At 40.6% G+C, this 23152-nt stretch overlaps 1 protein-coding gene across 1 annotated transcript; it reads right to left on the bottom strand.

Moving 5' to 3' along the window:
* Positions 1-12434: 12434 nt before the first annotated feature.
* Positions 12435-23045, bottom strand: SRD5A1 (steroid 5 alpha-reductase 1). Its single transcript, XM_062499890.1, has 5 exons — positions 22720-23045; positions 20593-20759; positions 16928-17029; positions 14669-14819; positions 12435-12501 (listed from the first exon to the last, which is right to left on the bottom strand). The coding sequence occupies exons 1-5, from the start codon at positions 23043-23045 to the stop codon at positions 12435-12437; spliced, it is 813 nt and encodes a 270-aa protein (XP_062355874.1).
* Positions 23046-23152: the final 107 nt, after the last annotated feature.

Below are 23152 nucleotides of genomic sequence, written 5' to 3' on the forward strand. Positions count from 1 at the left end.
AAGGGGAGCATTAGATGTGTACAGATGCATGTGTTGTCCAGGGGGCCAGGAAGACTATCAGAGTGAAGGCTCATCAGTCAGCACACACATGTCCATTTGCTCTTTGAAGGACCTAAAGTCAAGGCCAGGAACCAGAAGAGTATTCAGGCACCTCTCCCCCAGGCTTTCTACCAGCACTCCAACATTATTGCACCAAATCCTCCTATGGGTCCTATCCTGTGGTTCAGTACTGGAAGTGTATGGTGCTTTACAACTTTCTCTGCCTTTCTTGAGTAATAAAAACCAGCCTCACCATCAGTTCTTTCCACTGCATGGACAGACTGCTGACAGACATGAGCTGGGACTTCTCAGGACTTCTTCAGCTTGTCAGTATCATTTCACCTTGGGACCTTACACACATGCAGTCCAATAGACATGCCTTTGGGATCCTGAAGGCTACAGATGAACAGAACGTGTCTGGGCATTCCAAACCCCCCTTGTGATGGCAGTGAAAGTGTCTTCTAACTATGGGTATCAGCAGTGAATCAAAGAATTATTTAGATTAGAAAAGACCTGGTAGAACATTGAGTCCAACCTTTAACACAGCACTGCCAGGTTCACCACTAAACTGTGTCCCTAAGTGCCACATCTACACATCTTTTAAATACTTCCAGAATTCCTTCAGGGTCTGAGCCCTTGGTGACTCTACCAGTTCCCCAGGCAGTCTGTGTCAATGCTTGACAACCCTTTCAGTGAAGAAATTTTTCCTGATAGCCAATCTGATCCTCCCCCTGTAGAGATCGAGGCCTTGATGTCCTGTAACTTATTACCTGGGAGGAGAGACCTACTCCCACCTGGCTACACCCTCCTTTCAGGCAATTGTAGAGAGTGATAAGGTTATCCCTAAGCCTCCTTTTCTCCAGGCTAAATAATTCCAGCTCCCTCAGATGCTCTTCATCAAAACTGTGCTCTAGACCATTCCCCAGTCCATTGCCCTTCTCTGGACTTGCCCCAGCATCTCAATGTCCTTCTTGCAGTGAAGGGCCCAGAACTGAACACAGGATATAAGTGCTCACTGGTGCCAAGCAGAGGGGGAGGATTACTGCTCTAATGCTGCTGCCCACACTATTGCTGATACAGGCCAGGATACCATTGTCCTTCTTGGCCACCTTGGACACACTTTGGCTCACGTTCAGCTGACTGTTAACCAGCACCCCCAGGGCCTTTTCCAATGGACAGCTTTCCAGACACTCTTCCCCCATCCTCTGGTGCTGCGGGGGGTTGTTATGATCCAAGGGCAGAACCAGCATAGAGAACATAATAGTTAACTGCAATGGCAGTTTCCATTCCACAGCCATGCAAACTGAGTTAAGGAGTCTGTTCATAATATCGGATAATATTGGTCTCTAATATCAGCAAACATGGGCTTCACAGTAAGTCTATGCCTCTGAGCTCCTGGGCTCATGAGCTCTACGGACATACAGGTAACATTGAAGAAACAACATTAATTTATTGTAGTGAGAACAGAAAAGATATAAGGACAGAAGAGTGAAATGTCAGCATTGAAACAGATTAGGATTTCTAATTGCCTGAGGTTACTCTTCTTAGTTTAAGATAGCAGAATATCAGGCACATCATGGGCCAGAGCAAGGAGAAGCTACCGTTCCTGCTGCTATGTGCCAAGCTGAAGCTCCCATGTAGCTTTGTGATGGAGCAGCTTTGCATTTACCCATGCCTCAAATTCACCACTGGCTCAAAGCATCCAGAAGCCTGGAAACAGGTTCAGATTCCTGCAGTGAGGCTTCACAGGCTGGTGATCCACTCCACTGAGTCCTGGTGTCCAGGCAGTTCATTGATGATTCTAGTGCTTCTCAGCTGAGTGAGAGGTCTGACAGCCCTGCAGCCAGGAACCTGCCCTGGAGAAGTATGACCTCCATCCAGTACTACAGCTGAAATTGAAGATCTTTGCCATAGGTGCTGACAGATGACACTTGCAATGGGATAGGCTTTACTTGCAGAGTCTCCTGCAGAGCTCATGGTGTTGTATTGACTGATGCCATCAACCAGATAGGTAGAATATTCATTCTGCTCATAGAAACATGAAAGTTCAGCTTTTATCTTTCAATATGGTAGCAAGGATGCATGGACCTCCTTCTTGTGAGAAACAAGTTAATTTGGACACAAGACAGATGTGCTGTGGCTCCATGCCTGCCTGGTGGGACCTGGAAGGGCTCTTTTCATCACCAGGCCATAGCTGTTTTCTCATTCAGGGTTACCTGGTGATAGCTGTGAAATTTATCCCAGCTGGTTCCTCATGGGGTGGTAAAGGACATGGTCCATGAGACTTGTTTTTGTTGGATGGAAATAATCTCTTGATCATGTACTCAGAAGGTGACAGTAATTAATGCAATGTAAACACCAGTCTTTTTAGGATTATCTCAGAACCTAGTGAAAGCATATGGCTACCAATGCAGGAAGTTAAGATTGGTGCTGCCAACAAGTCTTCCCTGGTGGGAGAAACAAAATGCATTGAATGAATCTCTTTTGCAATTTCTGCATTTAATTTGCTCAGTTCACGTACCATTAGTTAATCAGACTAGCCATATAGACAACTCCACAGCAGTGATTCTGAGCATAAAGCCATACTGCTGCCCTTTCCAATGGTGCACTATATCACTCAGTGGTTGAAAAATGCTTCTCTGACAACTTTGTTGCCATTCTACTTTAAATGTTCCTGTTGATTCCTTCCCGTGTTGATGGTGTAGGTCATACCGTAGTGTTCTCATGGGGTGCTGTATCAGGGACTCAGCCATTCTTACATGATACAGTCATCCTCCTTCAGCTCTTTGTTTGTGTGGACTGATCAGTCCATCTGCCCTCTAGTGGGGACCCCCTCTTGGTCCTTCTCTTCCATAACTTATCTTTTAGAACAATTCACAGTATCAGTCTGTACCCCACACTACCCAGTGAGATGATTCAGGAGTTCCATTGCATAAATCTGTGGCTGACTCTTTCCTGTGAAGTGCAGACCCCCCCAGTCTTCCCTTTAACTGGGTCTGTTATGGGTAGACAGGAGAACATACAAGGATCTGTCCTGAAGATGTGGAAGCTGCCTTTTTCACCTTTTGCCCTGTATTTCTTCCTGCTGTTTTCTGCTTGCAGTATCCTTGTGACAAGTGAAATCCTTTCCCTGCCCTGAGTGTGGTATGTTTCTAGTTGAGGACATGTTATGGTTAACCATACACTACTTGGCTTTGCAGTAAGATTCTATTGCCGGGTGCTGGCCTGGAAACCATCTGTTGCTACTAGTAATGGTTCTGGCATAGGGCTAGGAGACAGGATGGAAGTACTTTGACCTTGATTATACCATTTATAGGACAGACAGCTCTGCCTCAGCTTTCTACACAGCTGCAATGAACAATTTCTTGACATTTTTACTGCATGGCGTAATTCTTTGCTGGGCCTGATTCAAACTCTCTCGTTTAGTTTGAACTCTCTCATTTAGGCCACATGGAAGCCAACAAGAATTACAGACAAAATGTTTTGATCTCAGAGGAATTACATCTGCAGTTACCCACAAGGAAGAAGAAATGGCCTGTGATGTCTCAGGGCAGATCTCATCTATCATCCTGGAAAATTTCAAATTGGATCTGCTAGAACAAAATATTTACAGTATACATTAGGAAAGATAAAACCTTTTCTAGATCAAGTAGAGCTCTGGCTGAATGCCCAGCCTTGCTGCCAAACAGCTGGCCTTGCTGTTGGACAAAGAGTAGGAAAAGGCAGTATGTTTCTCTGGAAGAATCTGTACAGAGGCTAACAAAAATAAGGGGCCTTGTGCCTGGAAAAAAAGATTACCTGCAGTCTTCATGGGTATCCATTCCAAATCCTTACTGGAGAGCCTTTCAGAAAACTGATTTACTTAAAATGAAAGCCCATTCAAAACCTGTTTTCTAAAATGCCTTTGGAGACGTATGTTCCTAGGCTGAAAAATATGGTGTTATGGAAAGCAATCTCTATAAACAATAGATCTCTGCTTTTTATTTTGTATTTTCCCCTACATCTTATGCTACAGTCGTCTACTTTAGAATATATTTAAGTTGCAAGTAACTAATAAATGTAGAATACAACTTTTCTGGTCTGTAGCAGCATTTCACTTCTGCCCCTCTTGTAAATAGTGCTTTGCAAAAATTCACCAGCACAAACACAAATAATTCTACGATAAAGAGTTTCAATATTATTAAAAGAAAAACCAAAAAACCCAAACCAAAATCCAACCAAAAAAACAGACCAAAAAAAAACAAAACAAAACAAAACCAAACCAAAAACAAAAACCACAACCCAGAACACAGAAAACCTCACCCCAAAGTAAAACTTTGCTCTGGGTAAACAATCTTTTCTCCGCAGGAAAATCACCAGGGGCCCCTCTTATTATCAGTTCATGAGATGGCCCATAAATTTACTGTGTGTAAAACAGTGTTATATTAATAAATAATTGAATGGATTCTTTTTTTTCCCTTGGTGTTGTTTTTTGTTTGTTTGTTTTAACTGAAGGTGTTTAGTGAAAATCTGAGGCAAGAACAGACTAAATATACCAGCAGCTGGGATGGAGCTGCAGGCCTCTTAGAATTTTGCATTTCCAAGTGATGTCAGCTGTGGAGGTTGAGGACCCAGGACCTCTTGCTGGATGCCCTCCATGTCTGAGCACAGATAATGCTGTGTTCAAACTGTGTCTCCATGCATGCATGCATGGGCTGATGCATCCAGGTGACAGTGACTGGGGAGACATCCAGGGGCAGCTACTGGGCAGACTGGATGCCTGAGCACATCTGCTGAAGGTATCCACTTTGTACATTTGTATTGACATTCTTCCCAGAAATGGACAAAAACATTTCCAAGCCCAAACAAAAGTTGTGAGCCTCTGAAAGGGTGAAATAAAAAACTCTGTCTGTGGGTTTCTGCCTTTCCTGGCCTGGCTGGCTGAGTGCTGTGACACCAAATGAGGGTCTGTGTGCTAGGTGCTGGCAAGGAACTGGTCTAGCTGTCAGTAACTTTGTAGAGGATGGTGCATCTTTCTGAAGGCTACTGTGTTGGGGACTGGAGGGGAGGATCATGAGCAGGAGCATTAGCACTCCTTGTTGTTCTTCATGTTGTGCAACACAGACACAGATGGCTGGTGCAGATGCAGACCTCTGCTGGTAATTTATTCATGCTTGTTTGGGGGTGCATTCTTGTCTCCTTCCAGGGTCCCTGAGCTAGAGGAGAGGACTGTCTTTGAATTTGCTGCTGTGAATAACAATTTCTGCTCTAGGCAGTGCTTAGAGGGGACTGGAAACTATGATGCAATAGGTACCCAGTAAGACCACATCTGTGATGTGCCACAATAAGACAATTGAGAACAGTGTTAGACTGGATTTTATATGTAAGAAAATGTTAGATAATAATTTCATGTTTCTAATTACCCTAGTGTTAATGACACAAAGTGGCAGAAGATGACACTATTACTTGATGAAAAATAAGGCATGGTTTGTCATCTGCATTGTTACTTGCAGTTTATCTTTTTTTTGATCTGATAGAGAAAAAAGAATATTCAAGAAGATCTCTGAGGTTTAGCCACGGTAGCAGATGGAGTTTCATCTGCAAAGGAGATTGTTTTGTCTGCTTTGAATTGAAATTAAAAGCTGTTGCAATGACAATTCATTTAGTGTAAAGAATTGGGAAACAAAGTACAATTACTTTGGGTTTTTTTATTTTTAATAGTAACCATTTAAAGAGTAGTAATTATAGCATATTATTCATTGAAATCTGGAATGTCTACATTGCATGGCAATTTCAGTCTAGGAAAACCACATAAAGCCATTGACAACAGACTTTTCCTACAAGTGCCTTGTTAGTGTTTTATTTTGAACTTTTATAAATTCAATCATTTTATTTGGCTTGCATGGCAAGGTTTTGGTAATAGGGGGGCTACAGGGGTGGATTTTGTGAGAAGCTGCCAGAAGCTTCTCCCAGGTCCAACAGAACCAGTGCCAGCCAGCTCCAATACAGACCTTTCACTGGCCAAGGCTGAGCCCAGTAGTGATGGTGGTGGCATTGCTGGGATAACAGGTTAGGAAGGGACAAAAACCCCCAGCAACTAAAAGTGGAGAGAGGAGTGAGAATATGTGAGAGGAGCAGCTATGCACACACCAAACTGCACAAGGAAGGAGGGACGAGGAGGTGCTCCAGGTGCCAGAGCTGAGATTCCCTTGCAGTCTGTGATGAAAGCCATGGTGAGGCATCTGTGCCCCTGCAGCCCATGGAAGTCTGTAATGGAGCAGAGATCAACCTGCAGCCCAAGGAGGACTCCACACTAGAGTAGAGTCCTCTTTTTGCTTATGAAAATAGCTCATTTTTTTCTTGGTCATTTATCTTTCCATTCATAAGACTATACTGCTGTATGCTGTCTCCATAGTTACTCATATTTTCTAAGCTACTCTTCCTAGTATTACTTTATCCTATCATTGATTATCACATACTGTGCTGTTTCAGACTAAATATTATGCTTAATCTAATACTCTTTATTTCTGAGGCCTAGTAAAATCTGCAAGGATTATTTGAAGTGTAAAAAGGACTCTTTTCATCTTTGGTTACTGATTTGAGTATTTCCTGATGACTCTCCTTTAACACTTGAACAGTTTCACAGTGCTATTTGGGATTTCCCTGTCAGTTCTCCTGTTCCGATACCATGACCATTTTTCAAAGAGACAGGCAGAGAATGAAAGAGGAAACATACTTGCCTTTGCAAAACATTAAAATCCTACAAAACTACACCATTGCACTAGGCTGCTTTGTCACAGGGCTTCCTTGCACATTAGCAGGACTCTGGCTCTGCACAGCGTGTGTCGCTTGGTCTTCTGCAGCAAAAACAATATGTGGAGTGGGGGCATAACTGGCAGCTTCTTGGGCTGTTCATTAACACTGATATGGATTAAAAAGAATGAATTCCAACCCCATGAAGCAGCCAGCAAGACACAAAGATGGCAGGTACCTGAAGTAGGTTTTTCTTGCTTTTATTGGACTGGCCTTTAGTGCTGCTCAATGTCTGAGCCCCCATTCACAGTTCATACAGGTTTTTCTTTTCTAGCAGAAGCTTATAACTAATTTTGCAGTAGTTTTCCCTTTCAATAGCCCAAGAGAAATGGAGTGCCCCCTCCCAGAGCAGCTGGAACATGTGGCTTTGCTAGTGCTATCTCTTTGGATACAGCCACCCATGTCCTCTCAGAAAATGGACAGATATTTCCAAGACAAGAAGGAGCAGGGACAAACAACACCACTGGGACACTCCTGCTAGCACATTGGTAAGGTATCATCTCCAGGGAGGCATTACACCAAAGGTTGTATCAAGTGTTAGGTTTTATTTCATCTCAAGCAAGTGAGTGAATAACCTATTGCCTTCCACTATCCACTTATACACAACAGTGCATCATGTATTGTCTTTGATTTTTAAGCAGACATGGTAAATCAAGCAAGGGATGTAAAAAACATGTTGTTTTAAGAGGTTCAAGAGCAAGCTTCAGTTGTGCAATTCTTTCAGATGCAAACCTTGGTTAAGGCTTTGCCCTTCAGTTGTCCTGCAACAGAAATTTAATTGCTTGCTTACACATGTTTTTGTGTGGGCACATGAGCACATAGATGGTGATAGATACATTGCATCACTGCAAAAAGTGGTGCAATATTACCCTGAGGTCTGGTTTCCTCACGAAATGGATGTGTGTATGAAAGGCTGCCCTGACAACTGCAACTGTTATTGGTAAAACTGAGGAGCATAGAACAGACTGGGACAGTCTCATACTGAAGTTATTAGTATATTTCAATCACAAACAGGATATAACAACTGTGCTAGGCACTCTGGATTTCCTGCCTGCTGGAAGAATTCAAGTTTATACAAGTCATTTGTACACTATCTTTGCTCCCCCAAAAGATGGTACAGTACTGAAGCTCAATTAAAATAGTTGAAACAGCCGGTACTACAGTTTTTTCAATTTAAAAGTGACCTAGCAGCAGGAGAGGAACCCAAACGACCAGCCTCTGCTTCTGTTAATCTTTGGTCTATCTGCGAGTGTAGAACATCTTAGCTACATATTTTGTTTTACGTAACTAAGAATGTATCAATAGACAAATTTATCTTGTGACTTTTAATAACTGCTTTGAGTGCATCTCATCAAGTTCACACATGCATCTAGGTCATTCTAATACAATCTTGTTTTTATATTCCCCAGGATCTCAGTTGGGATAATGAAATTGCTGATACAAAAGCTTTGGTCAATCTCCACAAGTTGCAGCAGAGATTACTGACAGAAAAAAAAAAAAGTATTCAAGTAAGATACCACAAATCATGTTTTATTAGTAAGGTATTTGGGGGAAAGATGTATCAATCTGTCTAGAAGTATCACTATTAAAAACAGCTACAGATATTACACCAGATACCAAGTATGCATGTTTTGTCGCTCTGGAATGAGCCGAACAGAGTTCATTTTCACATTGCATATTCTCAAGAAAAATGTTTCAGTATCAGATATTTTCCAACAGAAAAATCTGTCTGAACTGCTGAAAAGGGAAGGGATTACAAGTGAAGTATGACAAATAAATGGGATATTGTTTAAACAAAAGGCAATTCTAGCCTTTGACCAAATTATTCATAGGCTTTCACCAGTGTGCCTGGGTCTTGAAACGTAGGAATCATAGAGTCATTTAGGTTGGAAAAGACCTCCAAGTTCATTGAGTACAACCTTTAACCCAATACTACCAAGTCCACCACTAAACCATTTCCCTCTGTGCCCCAACTACATGTCTTTTAAATACCCCCAAGGATGGCGACTCCACTTCCCCAGGCAGCCTGTTCCAGGGCTTGACAACCCTTTCAATGAAGAAATTTTTCATAATAGCCAATCTGAACCTCCCATGGCCCAACAAAAGGTCACTTCCTCTCATTCCATCACTAGTTACCTGGAAGAAGAGATGAAGTCCCACCTGGCTTCAACCTCCTTTCAGGTAGTTGTAGAGAATACTAAGATTCCCTCTGGAATCTTTTCTTCTCTAGGGAAAACAGTGTCAGCTCTTTCAGCTGCTTCTCATAAGACCTGTGATCTAAGAACTGCCTCAAATAAAATCTGTCCTTTACTTAGGAAAGGCTCTAGAAGTATAATGAGAATATAAAATATAATCACACAAAGAACAAAACCTTCTGGCTTGGGTTTAGGGTTTTTTTTTATTTAATCCAATGAAATAAAATTTCTAAACATGCTGACGTTCACAGCCCACAGATCTTAGCTTTTCCTTTTCTGTAACAAGAGAGAGAACAGGGATAACCTGTCAGACCATCACACTTCAGATCCCATCCCACTGTAGGCAAATCATAAATTAACATTATGTGGGCAAACCAACTGAACTTTTAGGCAAGATAAATATTTATTAGCATAGTAGCAGAGAAAAAATCAAGGCATTGGTTCAAACTTTCTGGAAACTATGATAAAAGACTACTGACTAGAGAGCTACAGCTCTTGAATATAGAGATCTTTCTTTCACTGTTTAACTGAACACTGAAACAATCACTAGTCTTTCACTGTTTAGTACTAAAAGAACATTTGCCTTTTCAAAAAAAGCAAAGAAAAAAAAAGAAAAAATAAAAAGTCTTAGAGTCTAAAGTGCTGCAGAAAGATGATTTTTACTGGTAGGTTGTCCCATTAGTGATTTTTAAATAAATATCCCTGAAGATACAAAATATTTTGGTGGGTTGAACCTGACCGAATGCTAGGTGTCCACCAAAGCCACTCTGTCACTCCTCTTCACAACTGGACATGGGGAAGAAAACAAAGCCTAAGCTTCATGGGTTGAGATAAGGACCAGAGAGATCACTCATCATATATCACCACAGACAAAACAGACTCAAACTGGGATATTAACTGAATTTATTACTAACAAAATCAGAGCAGGATAATGAAAAGTAAAATACATCTTAAAAACACCTTCCCTCCAACCTTTCTCTTCTTTCCAAGTTCTACCTCCTTCCCCAGGGAGGTGCAGGGAGACAGGAAATTAGGGCTATGGTCAGTTCATCACCAGTGGTTTCTCCTGCTGTTCAAGGAGTCCTTTCCCTGCTCCAACATGGGGTCCTTCCCATGGAAGACATTTCTCCATGAACTGCTCCAATGTGGATTGTTCTTCCACAGGGTGCAGCCATTCAGGCACAGCCTGCTCCAATATGGGTCTGCCACACGCTCACAAGTCCCACCATGAAGCCTGCCCTAGCATGGGCTCCTCTCTCCAAACATCCTTGTCACAACCGTGCTCCAGCACAAACTTCCTATGGGTTCATAGCCTCATCTCAGGCAGGCACCTGCTCCAGCATGAGGATCCTCCTCCACAGGCTGTAGGTGGATCTCTGCATCTCCATGGGCTGTAGAGGCACAGCTTCAGCAGGGGAATCTCAGCTCCAGCACCTCTTGAAGTGCTTCTTCCCACTCCTCCAATTGGTGTCTACATCCATGTTGCTCTGCCCGAGAACATATTTTACTTTTTTTCTTCTTTCTTAAGTAGGCTATTACTGTCCCTCGTGATGGGCTCAGCCTTGGTCAGGAGGAGGTTGACCCTGGCACAAAATGGCATTGGCTCTGAAAGACATGGGGGAAGCTTCTAGCAGCTTCTTACAGAAGCCACCCCTATAGCACCCACCACCACAATCTGGCTGCACAAATCCAAAAAAAAAAAAAAAAACCAATTAATTCACTATAACTTACGATAAACTATGTAAGTGTTTGAACATCTTAGGTAGAGAGTGGTTTTTAAATCCTATATGTTTTCCTACTAAAAGAGATTTTGATAGGTGGATGATTTACACAAGAAGACTTACAAAAAATTGCTGCAGAAATGACAGGATTTAGAAATATCCTGATACTTATGACAGATTCTAAAATTTTCTTCAGAATATGCTTTAAGTGACCCTCTTGAACTTTTCTTGTCCAATAATTCTATTTTAGCATTGAGGAGTAAATCAAACTCTTCACCATCTTCTCTCTCCAGCAAGCATCATGACTGTTCATCAAAACAAATCTTACTGCAATACCCTACTGGAAAACTTATCATCTGGTAAAATTATGTTTCTACTTTGTTTTGAAGAACATCACCCAACACAAAAGCGCAAACAGAACAGATGACACTTGGCAAAAGCTTGAATTCCATTTATTTTCAACTTATAGTAGCAGCAGAGTTTTGTGGAAAGTATTTTTGTTAGTGTTCATTTGGGTTTCTATTTTTTTTTTAATTATTAGTACTTGGTTGTTTAATTGAGGTTTTTGTTGATTTTTTTTTTTTTTTTAGATTTCCCTGGAATTATTTCGTGGGGTTTTTTTGTTGTTTTTTTTTTTTGTGTCAGCAATTCTAAAATTTTCTTTATTATCACAATCATGCAAAAGACACAGATAACTTAAAAATCTGTATGCTTGGGGATCCCATCATGTTCTTGAAACCATTCTGCAGTCCTTCATGAGCAAAAGGTTGGGGTATGAGAACTGACACAAGGCTCCAGAATTTTAGAATATAAAATGATCTACAGCATTATCAACAGAAGGAAGACACTTGATTTTTTTTTTTAAACAGCATAGTAAGAAAATTTTTTTTAAATCTCAAGGTTTTTTTATAAATTAAGTTAGAAAACATTACACAATTGTTAACAATGCTAGATTGGCCTAAGCTTCCTAAGTAGACTTCCAAAACCAGTTTTGAGTGAGAAGACACATATTGCATATTGAGATAACTATCAATTTTAAGAGGTAGATGACAATATTAATCTATTAGCAGTACAACTCTTATGTAAATATCATTAAATATTGTCTATATAGTGTCCCTATATTTTTAAAGGTGCAAAGAGAAGGAAAAACACTGCCTCTTAGCTAAAAGCAACTGTATTCATCTAATTCCTTGGTCTACATCACCAGCTCTTCTGAAGATGCAGGTGGGGGGAATTGAAAGGATTAGTAAGGCAAGGAAAAAAAATAAAATCAATCCTATTTGTGTATGTAGGAAGAACACACCATCCAGACTGCAGTGAGGGTGGCTGAGCTCACAGCACAATCCTCAGGATAGCTTGGCTACATTGACTGGGAAACAGCAGAAGCCCTCGCAGGCAGAAAAAGAAGCATCAGAAGTTGTGCACAGTACTTCCCACGATGCCAATTCAGACTCATTGCCTAATGTATTTATGAAGGTGCTTCACTACTGGAAAAGCATTTATGTTCCTAATCACCCTGTCCATCAGATTTCTGAGTTACCATTAAGAGAAAAAAGCAGTAAGTAATAGCAGCACTGATGGAAAGGCTTTGTCACAGTGATGATCCGAGTGTGTTGCTAACCTGCCAGCATCTGTAAAATGTTGGCTGTTACTAAAAGCATCCATCTCAAAGTGTTAAAAGCACAGCTCAGTACAAAAATGGGATGACAATTTTTCTGTCCTTTGGGTAGTCTTCAAATTTCTCAAGGTACCATCTGAAAAACAGAAAAACCTGATGAGTACTGGGTCTTCAAAACACTGTTGAGGAAATGAAATAACCATACAATGTGTTTAATTTCATCCATACACATTTTTGTCTGTAAAAAATGCCTTTAGAACCTACTCTGGATAGAAAAATGGCGTTTGCTGCGATTACCCTAATGACATCTAATGACCAAATATAACAAAACTAAGTTACAGCTGCCAGCAATGGGAAATCAAACCAACAGATGTGGTGAGATATGGCAGGGAACTAAGAACTGATCATTTAAGAATGCATATTGTTACCCATCCTGAGTATTTACACATTATAGAATTAAAGGGAGAAAAAATTAAATCAAAAACATGTCACTGCATAATGACTTCACATAGAGGCAAGGGATACTTCACACACACTGGAATGAGAGTCCCATTCTGTATAGAAACATCTTTGGCAGCAGTTAGAATTAGAGTAATCAAACTGAACATGACAAACATTGCACTTGCCTTATTGCCAACACCCCTCAAAAAACATCACTATTTTCAAATCCAGACAATAAAAAAAAAGGCAGAACACTACCAGATATTTTTTCACCTTCCATAACAACCACATTTATTCCCATTTTTGAATATTTATTCTTCTGCTTCTCTGAAATAAAAGAACTAAGTTCACCTGCACTCCTTGAAGGTAGAGATATTCATAATATCAATAGCTAACTGCAAGATCAAAGCTGGAATAAACAGAACAAAACATGCAATGCATGATAACCTGCATCCAGGGAATACAATTATTACCCTATTTACCCATTTCAGTCATTTATTCTATGTTTTTTAAATAAACAAGCTACACTAACATGTTTCTTTGATTGCATGGATTTGCTGGTTTTAGTTGCTTGGAGTTTTTTTCCTATACATCTCTTCCATTTTCAAGCATTTTTGTTTTAGTGCGAAAAATTTCCTTTAACAACATTCAGAACATCAGGAAAAGCTAAAATAGTGCCATCAAGGCTTAAGATTGCCAGAAACCAACCACTGAATTTGAGCCTGAAGAATGTAATATATAAGGAGAGGTAGGAGAACCTGTACTTGCTTCATCTGGCAAGGAGGAGACACTCAGAACTCAATTGGATGTGGAGAGCCTTGTGGTTTGCCCTGGCTGGAGCAGCCACACCAATCGACTGGGCAACCTTCAAATGCCCCTCCCAACTCAAGATTCTAGGGTATTCTAGGGTTGCAGATCCTCTGCAACTCTGCTCACTAATAGCAGCTGATCAAACAGGAAGAGATAGTCATAGGCAACAGGTTTGGAAGGATCAAGCTGGAGAATGGAAGAAACTTGTTTACTGGGAGGATAATACAGACCCGGAACATCCTACAAACAAAGGGTGGGAAAACCTCTATTTCTGGAGACTTTCAGGACTTCACTATACATAGACATGGCTGACCTTACAAATGGTCAGTATTTTTTTTCAACCCATTTCCTCCTTAAATTCATGTTTATTTCCTCTTATGCCATTACGTTTCAACGTGAGAACCAAAGCAAGAAGCTGAAAATAACCCAAATAAAATCAACAAGTTCAAATTATTTTAAACATGCTAGTCCTTACTGAGAATCCTTTCAGGAAACAAGTCTCTCCAAACTATGGTCCTTCTTGTCCACAGGAAAGTCACATTACAACCACAGTTCATGAGCAGTCAGAATGTTTAGATCAGACACTTCATTAAACATCATCTACCAGAACTGTTTTCATAATGTCCATACAACTGATTGTAGACAATATGATACAGACACGACTATAAACTGTGTCTGTTAAAGACAGCTTGAGTGATTTTTCAAAATTTTAGTATTACAGAAACAAGTTGAAGAAGGGAAAGTACAGTATTTGGTTAATTAAGACAATATTGCTAAACTTGTCTATAATCTTTACAGATGCAGGATTAACGATCTTCATTTAAACATTATTTGGACCACCTTGTTGAACTGCGTTTATGCTCTGTACTATTCTTCTGAAATCCTTCAGTAGTTAATCTTCTCAGAGTATTCTCTATCATATTCTGCCCTACAGCAGCACTCTCTTTCACAAGACTTGCTCTGCAACATCCCTATAGGATGAGGTATAATCTGTGAAATGGAAATGCAGTGTGGCATAGAGACAACAGAAATGACAAGGTAGGAACACTTACTTGTGGTGTTGTCTTGCCCTTGAACCCAGGATGAAGAGACTACACAATGCAAATGCAAGGCTTTCAATAGTGCAACAGGCAAGGGCAAACCCAAACCATTCCAGGATCTCTCCAAAAAAGTTGGCTCCACTGACATACTCAAACATTCCTCCTGAAAGCAGGACAGAGTTACTTCAAAATACATTAATCAAGATGCCCAATGATATCTTTCCTGTACACTAAATAGGAGCTGTATCACCAATGTCTCTAGTCTTTAAAAGCAGTGGAGACAGCGTTTTTCTGTTCAAGCTGAACTATGAACTTCAGACCTCATTCTAAGACAGACCTTTTGTAGCTCCACTTTTCCTCTTTAAATAAAGAAAAGCAGATTTACTAGCATCAGAAGCAAGTGCATGCCTTTGCAAATAATTACTTAATGACATGTTCTTCGATCATACACTAAACCTTTTTTAAAATATGTAGAAATAGAAGACATACTCCTGTTGAGTCCCAGAAAATACTCATAGGGTTAGTTAGCCTACAATTTTTCATTTCTTTAAGTACTTTAGAAATTAATTGTGAACAATACTATCATTATGAAGTAAAGTTCCAGATTTATTCTCTAGCTTACAAAGTTGTTGTACTTTTGTTCCCATTCCTCATCAGATCTATGGTTTCATCCCTTAAACTCAGTGAAAATTTGGCAGTCTATGTTAAATCTACTGCATAGACAATTGTGCATGAACAATTAGTACTCAGTGGCTGGGAATTGTATAAATTAAGAATTTCACCCTAATTCCAAAGTCAGTCTACAAATTGCTAACATCTCAGTATGTGCTTTACCAGTGGGACTAAACAAACAAGTAATTGGCAAATATAATAAAGGACATGTTTTGACCTTGTTCTAATTGCACAACTTTGGTGACAAATAAAAGTGAAATTCTAGCACTTAAACTGGATAAGCAAGATCAAAAAGACAAGCTCCTCCTGATCTTACAGCAAATAACATACTTCTTTCTGAACTTTTTTGTACACTGAACACAGTACAGTATGTTCATGTTCATTTTTCACATGAGCACTTCAACTTACATCTATTAAAATTATAATTATTTTCACCTTCTTGGTGAAAAATAACTGTCTGCCTTAGATATCTTAGTTCTTACAGTTTTATTTAAAAAATTAACAACCAAGAAAAAGAAACAACTAAGAGAAAAAAAATGTAGTGAGACAACAGAATTCAGAGGTAGTATTATCTTTCTGCTCTCAGTGAGTGTAATGTACCTGGAAGAGTCCCTGTTTCCAAAAGTGTCAATAAACCTTAACCCTTCAATATAGGCTCCATAAGAAAGCCTTTCATAGTCTCCATTTTTCCACGAAGGCCAGAATTTATAATGCCAAAGTCATTTGCATTTCTGTCCTCTCTGCCCTGGGTCTCCCTTTCCAAAATTGTTGCTGCTCCCTGATTACTTTAGGTACCTCCCTCTTCATATATGGGACATGAGATGGGTCACATGCTGAGTGAGCACTTTCTTCATTCCCTTCCTGCCCTCACACTGAGTTGATAATTTAGGTCTTTCTTTTCCACCCATCTGCTGATTCTCTGAAAAGTTGGGCAATGCTGTTACATTTTTATCCCTTTTTAAAAATAAACAAATATTGGTCAAGAAACCCAAAGACATGCAGGAGCCAAGTGATATAATGAAACAGATTCCTTACAATACTTGGCTTAAGAGGAAAAAATTGTTTCTCACACTATAAATTCACTTCCTGTGGTAGAAAACAAAATGCTATTTCCATTTGTCTCTTACATCATAAGATACTATCTCCCCTAAAATACACCAAGAGAAAATCATTTTAACACAGAATCATTTTAGGTTGGAAGGGATCTCTTGAGGTAATCAACCACCACTGTTGAAGCAGGATCAGCCAGAACAGATCACCCAGGACTATGCCCACTCCGGTTTTGATTCTCCCTACAATCTCTGAGCAACCTGTTCCACACCTATGTATTTGACCACCCTCAGAGGAGAAAAAAGAAATATTCAGATATAATTTTATGTGCTTGCATTTTGTGTCCACTGCCTCTGGTCCTGTCACTAGGCACCACTAAGGAGAGCCTGGTTATCTCTTCTTTGTTCTCTCCCATCACGTAGATATCAACTTTGGTAAGATCTCCCTGAACCTTCTCTTCTCCAGTCTGAACAGTCCAAGGTGTCTCCATCTCTTCTCATATGAGAGACACTTCTTTTCATTGTATGAATTCTGCACCATTTTACTTACCTCTTGGTATCTTGTAACCAGTTTCCCCTGGTTTTCTCAGATTTCTGAGAATATGATCAGAATGAATATTGATGGCCACACCGATCAACCACCCTAAAAAACCTGAAGAGAAATATTGAAAACACTATATTTAGTGCACCGTGTTCGTTCAGAAAACAAACTACAGTCAGATATCACATTAGACATTGTCTCAAAGCAGTAGCAGCGTAAGCAGCATAAACAGTTCTGGTGGCATCCTGCACAGTCCCAGTCCCACACTGGGCTCTTCAGTCAGTGAGTGTAGCTCACAGTACCAACAGCTCCCTAGATGGGAAACAGCACTGTAAAAATGTAGCTTATTCTTACCTTGTATGTATGTGTATATATGCAGATGTAACATATATGTTTCCCTGCACTTCCATATAGAAATACAAATACACTAAAATTTTACACACTGAAAGAAACAGCCATTTTTAATCTTCCCAGAGGGACACATCTTACTCCCACTCTCCTTTTACTATTTATTTTACTGATAGCATATCAGAATTTCACCAACAGATTTCTGTGCAATCAAAGGAATACATTCAGCAAAATGGTTTAGCCATTTATTACAGCCCTTCACAGAAACTGAGATGGTTGTCACATTCTACATCCTTATGTTGCCATGAGGATGGGATAAATCAAAAGGCATTTAGGATTGAAATTAATTATTTTTATCCCTTGACAATATGTTACCTGTGTTATCTTCCCTTGAAGGCAGCATTGATGATAAGGAACAGATAAAGTCTGTGTTTTGAGGTTAATCAGTGTCTCATCTCAGATTCTGTGATTAGTTTTTTCCCAATAGGACACAAATACCTGGAGCTTCCAGACACCTGTTGATATTAGGAGATACTGGTAACCCACACCCCTTGCCTACAAGATTATATCCAGATATGGACAATCCTCTTAAGATCTGATGTGTGAAGAGAACAAAGGTGATGTGTGCTTAATGGCCTGATTGCCAGATAAAAAGCTTCATGCAACAGTTGAGGTGCTGACATTCTGTAACCTGCACCTTGTGAGTTACAGGTGCTGTTCTGCTTTGCAGAGCTGCTACTAAAAAAGTGTTTTGATGCACAAAAGAGTTAGCCATAAACATTCAAAGGAAATAGTTGAATAGGGTCTTAAAGGAGTGACATGACATACTGCAAAGAGTTGGAAGAAGCTAAAGCAAGAAAAGAAAGAAAGGAGTTTCCAACAAAGTGTAGCTAGATTAGGAAAAGGACACAACGGTGAGGAACAGAGGTGTTGGTGTCCTGTTTGTAACAGTCATCACTTCAGTCATCACCAGCTCTCTTAGTAAATTCACAAGCTCTTTATTGGCATACAGGTGTAAAGTTCATGCTGAAAGATTATGACATTGCTCTTGGTTTGCAAGCTCATGGTTCTGCATTTGAAGCAGAGCATCCCAGCTTCCTCCGAAAACAGACAGAACCTGAAAACAGGTTCACTGCTCTGAACTCAACCAACACACAGTCACAGTCAGAAACCATGAGGAAATCACATCAAAACCATATTCCTGCTCCAAATAAATTGCTAGTGTAGATACAGGTTACTGTGTTCCCCAAGACAGACAAACTATATAATAAGGCTTCACAGTCAGAGAATAATACATCAGTTGTTTGAAACTTTCACCATGATAGTTAATGAACCTGACTTCTCCAAATTTCTATCATCACTGGAAGTTTATCTCATTTCAGCTTCCAGATATTGAACCTTGGTTGGCTGCTACTTGTAGACACTCTTTCATTTATCTTCCACATGTGACTTCATACAGGCTTAAGAAATACTGTATTAAGTACCAGGAAATATGCTTTCTTGCTATTGTTACTTTCTAATATTCTAGAATTTATTTCTTTTTTTGTAGTTCTAAACAGAAGCTTGAAAACACTGTCAGATATTTCTCAAGTACAAGTATGTAACAGTCCAGTTTTTCAGGGTTGATATGTATACCAGGAATCTTAACTTTCTTAGTTTTCAGGATAACTTTTTTAAGCACTATATTGACTAACAATAGCCACCAGAGCAACACTTATGTTTAGTGGTACTAGAAATACATATAAGGATATATTTCAAAGTGGTATATTTTTGGGAAAAAAAGCAAACAAACAAAACCACAAATACAAACCAAACTAATCCATATACAGAAGTAATCATAACGGAAAGCAGATGAACCTAACTATTGTCATTTATACATTTGAATCTTTCAGAAACCCTTCTAAAAAAAAAAAAAAAAAAAGAAAAAGAAAAAAAAAGCACCCAAAAGAACCCAAGGAAACTTGAACAACAAGTCTTACTAACTTGATAGATTTTTTTTTTTAAGATATTTGAGTAAGGAGGAACTGATTTATGGCTCATTAATCATGATTCATTCACAGCACTGCATTGAGACATCTTTCAACTAAGGTACTGAAAACAAAGTCTGCCCAGCTTCAGTCTTCAATAGTTTTGATCAACATATCTTTTAATTTTTTTTTGACTGGATTCTTACTTAAGGAGAGTGGACACTTGAAATGATCAATAAAATTTCAAATATATATTCTAGTGCCTTCTGAAGTCATTCTCTTGTACCTCAATTTCTCAATTTTTAGTGCACAAACAGAACTGCCTCCTAATCTTGGCAAGAGAACCTACTTAGATTGAAATTTCTTCAGCCTTATATTCATAACAGTATTTAGCACAGTTGTCCTCTGTTATAATTCACAATAACACTGGAATAAAGACAAAAAAATTGTTTGTTTTTTTGTTGTTGTTGTAAAAGGCTGGAGAAATATAGGAGAAATACTAACTTGCTCTGGCTACAGAATAAAAAAAAAAAAAAAGAAGGGTACTGACTCAGATCAAGGATCTACACAGTCCAGTACTCTGCCTCTGACAGATGAGGCAAAATAGTCTGGTTTATCTTCAAATAAAAATGATCTTTCCATAAAGATTTCTTTAGGAAATTATACTATCATTTTGACAATAGGCAAAAGTATATTCCTAGGAAACAAGAAAGTAAATAAAATACTTTCTCGCTAAATACTTTAGTCTTTTGATCATATTCATGACTTCAAGTATAAATCTAACCTCACTTCCCAATTGGGAGTGAGTGATCAACCCCTCCACCCCTTCCTTTTGGGGCCAGTTTTGTCATTTGACAAAGCCAACCCCCCAATTACAAGGACAGCTGGATTGGTGCCTGTGTGTGTATATCCAGCATAGATACCTTGATACCAAGGACTCATAGTATTTGCCATGTTATGTCAGTAGTTAGCAGCTATCCTTGTTAGATTTTTTACTCCATGAATTTGTTTACTTTAGTTTAATCTACATCTTACACAGAAAATCTTGGCTTCTTCTAAACCTGCATGCTGCAGGTTCCATGTAGGGCTTCAGGTTTCCACGTGAAAAAAAAAATACATGACCTGGATTTACTTGGCTGCTAAAGATGGCAATCAGAACATCTAGCACTGCAGAAAGAAGTGTCACTTCACAGATCTAAAGGAAAAAAGGTTAAAAGGCCTCCAGCTACACCAATGAGTAAACTATGAGAAGACTTAGAAAATGGCATTGAAGATACTATAAAATCACAATAAAAAATTAAGAGCTATAAAGACAGAGGAAAATTACACTTGATGTTCTCATAACATGATTTTACTCACCTGTAATGAAGCGTGAATCGCCCAGCCAGCCTGGAGGGTAAGCTGCATAGGTGGTTAAGCTTCGGCCTTGCAAGTATCCATTGAAAACACAGAAGAGAAGGGCTAACACAAAAGTGAAAAACGGTGTTGGTTTTCCTGCACGGATCAGAAGAGGAAAGATGAGTGCCCTATAGCAAACAAAGAAGAGAAAATTTATTGTATTAGCCACAAAAAAATATAATTTTGAAGTCCAAACACTGTCCATGCTACCATACTTTTCAAATTCTCAGCACCAGCCCTTGGTCTGTGTTAGAAAGGATATCTGAGCTTACTTTAACATCTAAAACATTTTGTTTTTTGCCTAATTAGAATTACAAGATAAGTCTTCTGTCCCAGCTGGCAGAAATTTTGAACTTTGTATCTAAAGCAATTACTTTGTTGAGAGGAATAAATGCAACTGATATTAAGCATAGTCCAATTTTGTTCTTAAATCCTCCATTGTACCATCAAGCTTCCTGAGATGAGCTAGGACTCAAGATCCCTCCACCAAATTCCCCCAGCACTCCCAGGGGGAAAGTCAATCCCCTTGAATTAAGTTAATTGACCTCAGTTTCCTCCCTACCCTGCAAGCCAAAACATTAATTGCTTCACCTCGACAATTTTGGTCTACTCTATGACACCTCTAAAGATGTGACAAACCCACAATTGCCATCCCATTTGGGAAAGGAATCTTGATTGCTTTTCCTGGGGGATTATGCAAGTAAACAAACTAGCTCCAAACAAGAAGAGCAGGTGAATATTCTTGTGCTCTTTCTTGTGGAACTAGCCAACTCCCAATTGTCTATTGATTTAATTATGATCTATAATGATACAGAAGCAGGATCACTGATGCCTGAGCATTCTTCACATGTTTTCCATCTACCCAAGGATGACTGCTTCAAAAGAACCTTTCCAAATTTATTTTCAACAACCTTAACAGCTTTCAAGAAAAAGCAATAAATTCATTACAAGATTATTTAAAGCATGTCATACTATGACAAACAGAATTAGATAACAGAAGTCTCTTCCAGTCTACGTTGACCTACAGAAGAGTCCCTCAGGTTTGGCAATAGCAACAAGCAACTAGAAAAAAAGAAACTCCAGCACAGCTCAGCTTTTGTACAAACCATTGCCTTGCATTCCTAGCTATTCCCAGACATCAAGGATGAGTGAAGATCCCATGTAAAAGCTAATACCTTTATACTTAAGAATAGAAAAAGGGGGAGCAAAGACACAATTCCAGGTTTTCAAAGGAAGCCTCCAGGCCAGCCATATGTCATATACCTCCCCACCACAAAGCTGCAGAATATGCTCGGTCCAAAGCAAGAGCTTTTTTCAATAAGCACCAGAAAGTAACATATCAGCTACATAAGTGGCTTAAAATAAACCTGACAAATCTATTCTTCCTGTCCTGGTGGCAAATTTACTTGTGTAACACAACTTGTCCATAACTTGAAGGTTGCACCTGGGCTCCAGCTAAGCAGCTTTCTCCAAGTATTTTTACAAAATGCCTGAATACTGTTGACTACCTGGCAATATAGGGCACTCAGCCTCAGCTTTGCCAGTATTTTAATGAATCATTGAATACGCTGAGCAAGAGGAAACACACAAGGCTCATCCAGTCCAACTCCCGTAATGAAAGGTATGCTGAAAGACAACGTTGAACAACACAGCTGGAAAATAGCTATTGTTTCATAACATCAAGACCATATCAGTAGACGGTGCTGAACTTTCCTAGTTGTAACACCGTGGCCTTAAGACAGCCTGGTCAAGCCACTGCTGGAGCGGGAGCCACCACGAGGCGCAGCAGCAGCGCAGGGCTCCGTTTGCACGCCGAAGCATCGCGGCGCACAGCACACGGCAGCCAGCGCCGCACCGCCGCGGCTATTTACTCAGCTACCGCAGCCAGGCAGAAGGGACGGCAGCGACTATTACGTTAAGTAACAAACGCCAACGAACAGAACATCAGCCCCTTGGGTCGGGAAGCAGCCGCGAGGTATCTCTGTGCAGCCCGGTCCCTTCTCCCGCCCGCAGCACGGCAGGGAGCCCCCGCCATCCGCCCCAGCCCCGCCGGCGCCCGCGGGCAGCGCCGCCCGCCCGACCCCGCACCTGTGCGCGTAGTGCAGCACGAAGCAGCCCAGCAGGACGCGGTTGGGCCGGGCGGCAGCGACCGCCCCGCCACAGGCGGCGAGCCCGAGCGGGACGAGGAGGGAGGGCAGCTCCTGCAGCGCCCAGGCGGGGCGGGCGGGCAGCAGCCAGCCGAAGCGCCGCGAGGAGTAGCGGCCGTAGGGCATGGGGATGAAGCGGAGCAGAAGGGCGGAGGAGGCGCCCAGCGCCATCAGCCCGTAGGAGAAGAGCTCCAGCAGCCGCCGCTCTTCGGGGCCCTCGGCCCGGCGCCACAGCGCGCACACGCCACCATCGCCGGCGAACCCCATCGCGCTCCGCCGCCTCGGTTCATGCGGCACCGCCAGTGGCCGCCGGGGGCGTGCCCGCCACTGCCCCGCCCCGGCCCGCCCGTTGTGGGTGGGGCCGGCCCGGGCCG

The sequence above is a fragment of the Cinclus cinclus genome, chromosome 1, assembly GCF_963662255.1.
Source record: "Cinclus cinclus chromosome 1, bCinCin1.1, whole genome shotgun sequence".
NCBI classification, from domain to species: Eukaryota; Metazoa; Chordata; class Aves; order Passeriformes; family Cinclidae; genus Cinclus; species Cinclus cinclus.

What these genes read in the sequence shown, in the direction of transcription:
- SRD5A1 (XM_062499890.1), bottom strand. Translation starts at nt 23,045, where the DNA reads ATGGGGTTCGCCGGCGATGGTGGCGTGTGCGCGCTGTGGCGCCGGGCC. An exon ending in GTGCTGCACTACGCGCACAG is followed by an intron (nt 20,760 to 22,719) that starts GTGCGGGGTCGG and finishes TGTTTGCTATAG; the next exon opens with GGCACTCATCTTTCCTCTTC. An exon ending in CGATTCACGCTTCATTACAG is followed by an intron (nt 17,030 to 20,592) that starts GTGAGTAAAATC and finishes ATTTCTCTTCAG; the next exon opens with GTTTTTTAGGGTGGTTGATC.